A 12,270-nucleotide genomic window follows, 5' to 3' on the forward strand; every position below is an offset into this window, starting at 1 on the left:
GGAAATGCAAGATCTGCAATGGAGACAGAAAATAAAATTTCAGAGAGCTGAAGGTCACTGTGTTCACCACCATTGACTTCAATGGAGCAGCCAGACTTTCTTACCTGGGTTCTGGTTGTAGAACGGGCCCCCGTTCATCTGGTTCTGAAGGCTCGTCTGTGATGTGATGGAAGGAGGCCGCCGATAGGGCAAAGAGCCCCCGATGGTTGGGGGTGTGTGCCGAGCTGCAGGCCTGTTCATGCTGTAGAACTGGACTGGGTGACCTAGGGTACAAAGAGAAATGCATTAGCAAAGAGAAGAATGATGCCTGCTTTCTCTCTACCTGCATTCAATTCCAAAGGTTTGGAAACGTTTCTAGATCTTTAAGACAGTCTGCATCCTAGGAAGAGTCAGCCATTTCAGCTGTCACTGTGGCAGGACACTGAATGTCTCAAGAGCAATACAAAACACAACTCTCCCAACTGCCTACACTCAGTACTGCCTACAAAAGCCAGTATGAAAATACCAAGGTGTTTAAGCTACAAATCTCCAAAACGAAAGAGAATAATACCTAGTTATCTATTTTAAATAATGTATTACAATAATTTCTTGTGAATTCAGTTATTTATAAGCCTGCAAAAAACTCCCCAAAACATCACAGTTCTGCAATTAAGGAACATACACATGTAAAAAATAACTGTAGGCCATTTCCAGGATTCAAAGCTGTTACTTTCTGTAACTGAAAAACACAGTACTACTTGTCTTAGTGCTACTTAGAAGATATTCAGAGAATCATCTGGGGAGAAGAGAATGTTACAAACTGCTTGAAGGATGGAATAAATGAAGTCAAACTCAAAGACCCTCTTTCAGGGAGCTGTCAATTAAAAACACTCCTTAAAAACTTGCTCTGTATTTTCACTACTTTCTGCATTCAAGACATTGATCATTAATCCCAGCAAGCAATAAATGAAGCAAGGTATCTCCTGTGCTCACATAAAATTCTCAGGATTTTATACTGTATGTAACAGTAAGCTGGATTTATTATTCCCACAGGGGACACACTATTCTGCCTCCACCATTTGTCCTAGAAGCAAATTTGAGAGTTTGCAAGAAAACAAGGGAAGAAGGGATGGTCACTGTGGTTGAGAATAGAGAAACAGAACAAAAGAATGTACAAAGTTTAAAAAACCTGCATTGTTCTTCATTATGTTTTGCTTGCTTTTCACAACTTCATGCTGGGTCAATAAATAAAAATACAAGTTGCTTGCTCTATTACTTGCTTGTAAGAGCAAGTGCATGAACTACAGATTCTCATTCCCTCTGCTTTGTACCAACAACGTAGTGTACCATATAAAAAAAACCTACTTCTTACAAATGAGGAACAACTAAGAAAGCCATCTGTTCTATAAAGGCTTTTTCCCATTTTTCCTGACGGGTCTTTCCAATGTCTGTCTCTCTCTCTCTGTAACCTAATGTACTTGCAGAAATTGGTGGTGATTGGAGAGAAGGGAAGAGAGAAGAAACAGGGCTAAGAGGTTTTTAAGGACGAAAAGCTGTGACTTCAGAAGTGGTGATCCATCCAGTCTCTTCAAATACTTTATTTCAGAGAAGCCATACAAGTAACCTCACTAATAAAATAGGGAAACAAAAGATCTTAAAAATAGTAACTAACGTGAAATTTCCCTTATGAAATTCTGTGCAAATTCACAGCCATTAAAATACTAATCTTTGCTTGATTTTGACTTGTTAAAAACACAGAAACAACATGGCTTAAGAACTGGGATACTGACAGTGCATCAAAAATGAAAAACTGATTGAGACCCCATATGCCACAGCTCATCTTCATGAAAGTAGTTTAGACATCAGCATCATCTTCTAAGACCAAAATTCATCACACTTCAGAAAATTCTGGTCACAGTTACGGATTCTAGTGCAAATATCTTCTAATTCTTTATGAGCTACAGCCCCTTAAACTAAATGCAATTTCAAGAATGCTTCTGGAACTTGGTGCAATTCTTACTAAGAGAGGGACACTAATAAACATAAACCAACTCACACCCCTGTGAGCAGCCTCCATTGTAATGTAAAGTAGCAAAGCATGCAGGTAGCTACATGTGAATTTGGCTGTCTGAAGGAGATCTTTACAATGCAATCTCCTCATCAAAAGGTGATACAGGACAGCATTATGGTTGGTAAGTACTACACTCTGCAACTTCAGCTCATGAGAAAACCAAAAGTGTAGCACTAAAAAAAGGAAGTTGCAATATACACCCTAAGTACCACATATTAAAACAAAATGCTTTAATACTAGTCTGCATAATAAAAACTCGTATTTTACCTAATACTGGACAAAAAAAACTCTGCCCTTTTCATCAGTTCATTAAAGGGAGACTCGTCATTTGACAGCATTGAAGAAACCAGTCATATAAATTATACTTTGCTAGATGCACTTTTTTAAAATTGCATTTATTAAGTAAGTAATAGAGAGAGTAAAGTAAGTAAGTAATAGAGTAAAAAGACCCAGAACTATCAGTGCTGGTTCCCTCCAAATACAGTTATTTTATGAGGTTCTCAGTATCCAAAAATAAAAAAAATTATGATTTAGTAAATTAGATAAATGTAAAAATAATAAAATTATAAAATTAAATGATTGCTGTTAATAAAATCAGCACACCTTGAACTCTCTGCTATAACTATGCATTATAGTTGGGTATTATCAGATATTTTCTAGTTATAATTAATTTTTTTTTTTAATTATAAATCACTGCTGCCAAAGTAACTTTGCAATGCCTTGGATCATGATCACATCTGGGTTCATCTGCCCAGCAGCTGGAGCAGACACTCACCTGCAGAGGGTGTGGAAGAAACAGCAGGGGGAGTTGGAGAGGTGAAGCCATCAGCAAGGGGCTGAGCTCCTGCAGCAGCAGCAGCATCTGGAGCAGCGGAGGAAGGGGCAGGAGGAGCAGGAGGAGTTGGGGCAGGAGCAGAGGTAGCAGGAAGGGGAGAAGTGCCAGCTGAGCCAGCAGGGGCTAAGTGAAGAGAGGAGGAAGAGGTGGAGTTAATAAGGAGATATGTTAGCAAGGATTAGAGAAAGCCTCTGACTATTCAGTGTTAGCTATTTATTAGCTGCATAGCATTTCAGAATGCATGAGATGAGAAAACAATGGAGCTGTTAAAGAAAGGCTCATTCCTGTGTAGATGGTAAATGACGGTCAAGCAAATCCACTTCCTTCCAGGTCTGAAGGGAACACAACCCAAACTTTTCAGTGAAAGCCATTACTTTTGAAAGATGTCGTTGCACTGTTATTTATGCTCCAGTCTCTAGCATGGCCATCTTTAAGTTTTGTATGAATTAGAAAATACAAAGAGGAAACCAAAAAATTTCCAGCTCTTTGTTTCAGAAGCATCAGCTATTTTGCTGCAAGCCAACTACAGGCTCTTCTTCACTGAAAAGGTTGAGCAAAGGAAAAAAGTCCTAATAACTCTTCCTACTTCTGGAAAGTCTGGGGCCATTACATTGAGCAAGTATCTCTTTGTGACAACTCAGGCTTGCATTGATGTACTCAAGATTTACTCTGTGCCTGCCTCTCATTGAATTTAATTTTCTAAAAACATGCTTCTATGTATCTGCATAAACAGCCAATGAAAAAACATCTATTTACTTAAAAGGACAAGGGAGAAGTGTCCCTCTGCCCACTGATAAAAGGTGCTATGTCCTACCTTGTCACATGCAGACAGCCAGGCAAAAAATTCTGATAAACAAATTAATACATAAAAGGAACATTACAGCACATCAGACATTCAGAGAAGATACTACTTGATTCAAACTCATATTATCAATAGCAATGAACTCTGGGCTTCACTTGGAGTTTAGGAAACTGCAAATGCTCAAGGTTAACACTGAGGCAGAAAGAGGAACAGCAAGTTTCCATTTACCTGGATAGACACTAGGAGGAGATGGTGTGGGAACAGCAATGGGAACACCTACACTTCCACTTCCACTGTTCTCTCGACTGCTGCTCCGACTACTTGGGTGGCTTCCTCCACTGCTCCCACTGCTGCTGTAAGAAACCAAAGTAACCAGGGTATGAATATGCTGCTGTTCATGCTGAAACATAAAATCTCTCATAGAGCATCTTATGAAATCAAAGAAGTAACAAGGAACAAGAGAAAAGAAACAGGGATGATGCAAACCTATACAAAGCTGGGTTTTCCTGAAACTAACCACTTTGACTACAACACAGGAGGTTTTTCAGTAAGTTTTTCAGTAAGTAAGTAAGTTTTTCAGTAAGTAAGTAAGTTTTTCAGTAAGTTTAGTGAGCTTGCCCAAAAATGAAACACTTCCAGAACCTTGTTCAAAGCATGTCATTCCAGGGTTGTTAAGCCCCTACAGAGGATAATACAGAGCTTTTTCCTATAACTTTAAAAAGTATAGAGTGCTTAGACCGCAATTTGTATGCTTTCAATTGAGACTACTGAAGTCTAGAAGTTGTAAAACAGTAGTACTTAAGATTTCTCATCTTTTAAGTCCACTTGTCTAGCCATCCTCAAGTACTCATTATTTTTAAAAAGTAAAGATTTCAAGGGAAGTATTTAGATGTATCACATCATGAAATTTATTAACCTAGAGAAAAAGCTAGTCTTCTGCAGAGCCTTTGGTAATGCAGTTTAGCTTTACTCTGTTTGAAGTTATCAATATCCCCAAAATACTATGCTACAATATCAGCTACTCAATCAATAAACATCAAAGACTGTTCAAAAATGTCAAGTATAAGCATCTATGCAGCCCTTCAATATGTAGAAGGCAAGTTGTGTACAAAGCCTTCCCCCAGTGTGGTAATCATTTAGTAAAACAGTATCACGATCCACCTCCTTCAAAGACTTCACAGTCTTAGCAATTCATTAACTACTCCAAGTGATAGCACTAAAACCAAAGTGAACAGGGGATTAAGTGAATAATCTTAACATGATTCACTATTCTGGTTTTATTAGTGCTCATTCTCATCACTTCAATGACATTCCCAGTCCATACAATGAATAAGGGAGCTTCAGGGTACAGGGAGGTGCTGCTGGATTTGGTATTTAGCACAGCATTTTCTGGCCCTGCGCCCACAGGCCAGGCCGGTACCTGTAGGTGCGGTTGCGCTGGTTGACCGAGGCCGTTCTGACCGGGCTCTGCTGGGCCGGGGCCATGGTGCGCGTCGGGCTGGGCACGTAATCGTTGGGAACCACCGGGGGCCGCACCGGCTCCAGCGTGCGGTACGGGGAGTGCCGCCTGCACCGGCACAAGCACATGCCACAAGCAAGTCAGGATAACGCAGACAAAACCAGAGATTCTTCACTCACTAAAAGACAGCTACATACTAATCAGTAATGTGAGCTTAAAAAATGAATAAAGTTTTTTCTATAACTTTGCAGTACTTATTTTGTAGGATGAGGGAAAAAACAATTAAGGATGGTCTTCACGTACTTCAGTCTTCCTATCAATAAACTCTGCGTTGCACGTCCCGTTCTTGTTTTAAAGGTAAGCCATTATCTTGCATTAAAATAAAGCACCATGGTGTGTATGTATATACATAATCACATACCAGCATTCATCCCACTTGTAACACATTCTCCTAAGGTCAAAGTCAGATTCATAAACTTAGCAGGAAAGTACTTTTATCAAATACAGCACAAATAATTAATGAACAGTGCCACATACTCATTTTTCAGTTGTTTAGCACCACCTGTGAAAGCCACAGCTAACGACATTTTAGTCTAAAGCTTGTAACTGTAAGTGTTCTGCATTGAGAAAAAGGTTGCTGTTGGGAAAGGCTGGTGATACCCACTGTCTTCTGGCAGAAGCACACTAACATACAAGACATGATCAGTGTAAGAGGATGCAGATGTAACACCTCTTGACCTTTGTGAATAGTTAAAATGAAACCATAACACTCCTCCCAGTACAGAAAAAGAAAGAATCTTCCCTCTTTTCCCTTCTGTTCACCCACTCAGTAACTGCACTTACCCAATAGTTCCTTTTCCTGACATCGGTGGACTTGGTGGCTTCTGGGTGGGTGGTGTTGTGCGAGGCAGCCCACCCATCTTCATATTCTGGGTGCTGACCTGCATGAAAGAACGGGGAGAAAAACGGCCTTCACTGAGCTCAGGGTCGAGGGGGAGACACTGAGATGCCTTTAGCAATTAACTCTAAGTAGGGGAAGGTTTAAACAAAAAAAATTGACAGGCCATGCGTTTTATATGCAATTTCCACTCTGCTAGAAGTCAAGAGTTGCGCTCAAAGGACTCTTTGTGACATAGAGATTTTAGAATTGTACAAAAAAGTGAATTTGCCTTCAGACTATCACGTAAACATTAAATCTCTGACAATACAGACACTGAACCTATCTTGGCTGAACCTCCCAGTCATCTTTTGAGATAAAGGCAGTTATTTCACATGGCACTACTGAACAGTAAATTTGCAAAAATATTTTTGAATACTGTTTAAAAATACTAAGGCTTATCTAATAGGCCACAATCTAATGTGATTTATACAGATATGGAGAAGTAATATATAAATATGATCCATTAATGTTTTAATGTTTTCACAGCATATAAAAAACTTCTAAAGGTAATTACTTTAAATATTAGTTACATACATGTAAACATAGAGAGAAAGCTATTTTGAGAAAAATACAAAGGTTTATTTTTTCCCCCCATCAAATCTGTAGCAATTTCTTCTCTAAGAGTTTATAAATAAATGGACAGGGAGAAAAATACTTAGCAGTGATGTGATATAACTGCAGTTGTCCACTTCCCCTCTGTCAGGTTAAAATACTAATGAAGTAAATTTGCATAAAATAATTTACTCTAACTTCTTTCAAAAACTCATTTGCATTCCTGCCTGACTGATCAATCTAGGAATCGTAAACAATTGTTACCAATGTGCATTTTGCTTCTCTGCAGTCTGCCAGCCAAGCAAAACTCCCTCAATGCACGCATCCTTACAGGAATCATTACACGGTCTGCTTACAAAACAGCTCGGATTCACGAACGCCTGAGCTACTGCTTAGGCACAGAGATATTCAGCCAACCTGAACAAGTGTGCTTACATCCCTCTCTCTATTCTTCCTGTCATGCTCTATTTCACAGTGTTTCTTCTTTCCAAAACCTAAGTCTTGGCTACTGCCCCCACCTCCCACAGAAAAAATGAAACAGTGATCAAGGCACTCAAAAGTATTTGCAAACATCATTGAAGGCAAATTACTCCTTCAAAATTTGACTGTAACAACTCACTTAAAACCTTGGCAATGTTTAGATTTGTGAATTGATAAATATTGACAACAGTACAAAGAATAATACATTCAGTATTCTAATCCACTGAAACTTGATTCTCTGGCTCTAAATAATCCCAGTGCTATCTACATTTTCAGTCTGCAGGGAGGAAAAGAAAACCCAAGCATTGGAAGGGGTATTTTGTCAGATTCAAAAACAGGAGTTTGGATTTAGTTGTGCAAGAGTACTCTGGAATGTCAATTTAAGACAAAATTATTTTGCACAGCATTATAAAGTCCTTTAAGCCAACTCTAAGCAACAAGAAATCTAAAGTTAATTCAAGTGAGGGATGAGGTAAGCACTGAACTACAACTACTTGAAGGGAAAAGGGAAAGTGTAAAATGAAATACATTTTATTCTATACACGGAACATTTAAGAAATAGCAAAATCTGAATTTTTTTTTAAAGTTGCAGCACCTCCTGTATTTCCTCTTTCATTAAGCATGCCTGTTTCACCCACCTTCCTACTTGAGTTTTCAAAAAAACCCCCATAAACATACAAAATCCACCTTAATTAAATGCTCACTGAATTGTCACTTGCTGTATTTCAAACAGCCCACTCAGCCTCTGCTTTTGGATGCCTTTAGATGACAGACCAATCTGCATACCCCTGAATAGTCCATTTAATTAGGGTTTTAATTGGCTACATTATTGGTTCTGACGAGATGATGTAACCACGGGCTATCACTTTACAGTTAATATAAAATTCCATATATTTAATACAAATAATCTTATTATTTTACACACAATGTCTGCAAGAACAAAAATTAACTTCTAGGCATCCCCAGGGCTACGGCTACATGAAAAGAAAGGATGGCTGAGGTGGAGGATGCTGGAACATCACACTGGGTACAGCCAGAAGTGGAGGTAACCCTTGCCTCACTAACACAGAACTCCAGAGACTGCTAGATACTTTCACTAACACTGCAATATAACCCATCCTTGACAAAGGATGGGAAGAAAGCTTTAGAGAACGTGGCCAAACAAAAAATGATCCCTTTTTAGCCCAGGAACTCAGCAAAAAGAAACCATCCTTTAAAAAGACTAACCTGAAAGATGGGGAAATTCACGGGCAGTAGGTTTAGTTTCAGGGTCCTGGAAATTACTTTTCAACATTGAAACTGAAATGTTCAAAGAGCAAGTAATTAAAATTTACAGGGTTGTCTTCAAATCTGATAGGACTGATGGCTTTAGGATCAGCTACTCTGAGTTAAACAATCCTGTGCAAGTAACTTCCCCTTTGACTTACTGCCAAATCATCACACAAGAGAAATTAAAAATATACAATTATTTCAATAGTTCTAATCAAAACGGGCAGATCCTTGGAAATAAAAGCATGCAAGATACAAAAAAAAAAAATCTAAAATGGCACAAAGTTGCAACTACAGCTGAGATACAAACACTATAATATATCCAGCTGTCTCCTTCAATGATAATTTCTACTGGAGGGCAGGGTGGGCAAGGGAGGCCATTATTGCTCCCTCTCTTCCAAACTTTACTCTATTGCCTTTTCTGTTTTGCACATATGGTTGTAAATACAGTTTCCATACACAAATCCTCACATCCCTCTTCCAAACACCTAAAATCTGAAGCAACCACCAGAACTTGAGGTCACATTTGCATTTGCTGTCAAGTTAAAAAAATCCTTTTTCTGAAGTAAGCTGGTATTTGCCAGAAGTTGCATTGTTTCAGACGTCATTTCCTCTGGTTCTGCACAGCTGGAACTACCCAGATGCAGCTGATTTCATGAGAGGGTGAAAGCAGAGGAATGCATCTGTCTGATGATGGTTTGTTTGACTGCAGGACCCCACAGGTCTGGGGCTGATTTCCAGTTTAAATCTTGCAAATCATTTTAAGAAAATGCATGGCAAAAGAGAGCCTGCAACCAGAAAAACAAAGGAGTATCTGTCTCTGCCTTTGCTCACAACTGCACAGTTAACCAGCCAACCACTGTGTTTAGAACAGGAAAAAAAATAACAGAGGCAGTAATGATTTGGGCATAAAGCTCAGGAAAAAACCACAGCTGACTGATGTAAAAGCAGGAAGACAACCCCATGACCAGACAAGTAGGGCACAGGGTCTGTTCAGAATGCATGCAGGGATTTTTCAAATAATTTTTTTTTCCTCTTTCACAGAAGAAAAAAAAGTAAAAAATATTACCAACAGAAGTTGTGGAACACCACATAATTCTAGCAAGATCTTGGTTACTTTTTTTTTTACTGGATACCTTGCAGAAGTTTTTTATAGATGAATTAGCAAGAACATGCACTACAGAAAAATACTTTCTACCGAAGCTGTAACTTTGTCAGTACTGGAGTTGGAATTGGAAGTTTTGCCAAGGGAGAAACTACAGAAACTACTTAAAAAGCAGATCCTTGGTAAGTAACACATCCTGGAAAGTGCTCTGGGATCCTGCCCCACAGTAACAGCTGTAAAATGAACTGTAAAGAAATGGATCCCAATGGACCATTCTATTCCAAAATGGTACAATAGTACTTCATCCAGTATTTTCTATTACTGAGCTACAGTTCTAGAAAGGTACCATCTGATGACTTCAAGACACAAGACGGCACTCACTAGAGCACTCAGAAAAACTATCCTTTTAAGTCTAATTTTTTTAATAATTAAGACTTATTTGGCCAGTTTCTGGTTTTGGCAACAAGTTTTTCATAGATTACCGTGATTAAAACACCATCTTATGGTCCTACATATAACCAAGTTTCCTTCATAGTTACATTTTTATCAGCATTTAACATACTGAGTTTCTTTAGCACTCCACTGTATAAGGAATTTGTACAGAAAAACTGGTTAAAACTGATAAATCCTGCTGTCCATTCAATTTAATTCTTGGGAATGTTTTCACAAGCAAAAAAAAAATACACTGAACAGGAAGTGCAGAAATACGTAGTTGGTCAGACATGAGAGCTGGTCAAGAGACTGCAGAAACTATTTGCACCAATGCCCTGTATTTATACAGATGTGAGGCACTTACCTGCAAGAAAGCAAGGTGGGCTTTTTGAGGGGTTGGGCTATTTTCAGTTGGTTGGTTGTTTTTTTCCCCCCCAAAAATCCTGAACACCAGATACTCAACAATCAAACCTCAGGAGGAGCTACTTTCTAAAGCGGGATGCAGCCAGAATTTTTTAAATGGTGCTTTACATTTATACTGTATTTTCTAGAACTTTCAGGATGTCAAAAGAATAATTTTTTTTGTCCAAAACCTAGTAAGAAAAAGTGTCCCACCAGTGATGTTTCACGGATTAGATTCAGAAACTTCAGGCAGTTCCTTGACCTTCTTGAGCAATTTTATACCAAATTACAGGAAAAAAACCCACAAGGATGAATGAAAACTACCTTCCCACACCTTGCTTCATCTTGTTAACACTAGAGAGACGATGAATAGATTTTTGGCCCATCATCTGCTATCTCAAAGTCAATTCCTTTTCAGGCTGTGCTCAGTCACTCAAATACTTACTGTGCGTGTCTAATCAAACCATTTGCTTGTCAGTTCATTAACCAGTTTACAGAGTAGTGAAATTTATAAATTTCAGCCCTGTTTTGGCTAATGACCACAAGTAGAAGCTTCAGTAAATGAGCTTACTTGTTTTTACCACATCCACCTATGTAAAGTAATTGAAGCACCAAGTCTGGTGAATACAAAAAGGCTTAAACAATGTAATTTTCAACTGATTTTCCTCTGACTTGTAACTGGAATTTTCTTCAAAATCTGTTTACAATTTCTCAGACACAAATCCAGTGCTACAGTCAGTCAGTTTAATATTATAGCTGCTAGGTAATGCTAAGGTTTTTTTGCAATCATGAAAAAGAAATGCGGGCTAAACACTTCATATCCAATCACTTCTACGTGAAGTAAAATAACCATTCACACAGTACTGGGGCTACTAACTGCTTTTTAGTCTTCTTTCAGCCTGATGCACAGTGACTGTAGTGAGAGAAAGAATAACTCAGGTCTACTGAGAGATGCTGCACTGCTTTTTGCCTTTTTTGTTTTCTCTTTTAAACTCCCATGTTTTGGCAATGAGAAGTTGACTGACGTGTTTGATTCCTCAGATCAAATTTCTAATTGGGTTCACTCTAGTAAATAAAGAAATGGTGTTATAACAAAAAAATGTTATTTTCATTCCAAACCTATAAACAGAAAAAATATTTTCTCTGAAAAGCTGAAGAGACTCTTATTGCCACTGCAGATAATGCACAGATATGTCAGTTCATATATAATCTACAATTATACAATTTTAAAACTTTTCTTAGGATAGTCATGACTTGTTTATAAACTGCAACTACAGAGAACAACAAAGAAAATTGAGTTTGCAAATTCGTTTTTTAAGAACACTGAGAAAACCATCATCCAATATTAAGTGTGTCCAGAATAAGACATATTCAGCACCAAAAGTATCCATTTTCTGTAAACAGACAGTAAAAAAACAGGGAGGAAACATATTTTGCCATTCTCAAATTAAAAGCATATAAACACTAAGTGAGTTGAAATACTGTACACCTCACCACCTTTGCAAAAATAAATTTCAAATGACGTGAGAATTCCCTCATAAATTAAAAATTTTCCATTATTATATCAGATATGCTACAGACACTTAAATACCTGACTAAAAGTACCACCTGTCCAATTTCATAGGGACATCAAGGAGGTATCTACAGAAATACTTGGTTTTACAAGCCATCTCAGGAATTTGCAGGATTTCTTTTAGCTTTTTCCAGTCATAGAAAATACTTTAAAATATTCCATGACAACTTGGAACTTCCTTTAATCAATATACTCATTCTACATATTAGCATTCTATGTTCTAAAATACAATTCCCTCATTAAAACTGTGGCACCTGCTACTAAAAAACTTCCATTCCCTCTTTCCCCAAACCAGCTGCACTTCAGGAGGAAGAGGATATCATAATACTCAATAAAGGCTATAACCTATCTATTAATTAATGTACTATGAA

At 38.1% G+C, this 12,270-nt stretch overlaps 1 protein-coding gene across 18 annotated transcripts in view; it reads right to left on the reverse strand.

Moving 5' to 3' along the window:
* The window catches only part of ABI2 (abl interactor 2), a 66,766-nt gene that overhangs the window by 14,700 nt on the left and 39,796 nt on the right, over positions 1-12,270 (reverse strand). For 6 of the 18 annotated variants that reach the window (XM_048309305.1, XM_048309297.1, XM_048309294.1 and 3 more), the window contains 5 exons: positions 5,990-6,087; positions 5,108-5,254; positions 3,916-4,040; positions 2,826-3,008; positions 105-263 (listed from right to left, as the gene is read on the reverse strand). In XM_048309305.1, coding sequence (XP_048165262.1) covers positions 105-263; positions 2,826-3,008; positions 3,916-4,040; positions 5,108-5,254; positions 5,990-6,087 — 712 coding nt within the window. The remainder of the gene's footprint in view (positions 1-104; positions 264-2,825; positions 3,009-3,915; positions 4,041-5,107; positions 5,255-5,989; positions 6,088-12,270) is intronic. The other 12 variants (XM_048309303.1, XM_048309301.1, XM_048309300.1 and 9 more) reach the window with 3 other exon arrangements.

The sequence above is a fragment of the Corvus hawaiiensis genome, chromosome 7 (assembly GCF_020740725.1).
Source record: "Corvus hawaiiensis isolate bCorHaw1 chromosome 7, bCorHaw1.pri.cur, whole genome shotgun sequence".
In the NCBI taxonomy this organism is placed as follows: Eukaryota; Metazoa; Chordata; class Aves; order Passeriformes; family Corvidae; genus Corvus; species Corvus hawaiiensis.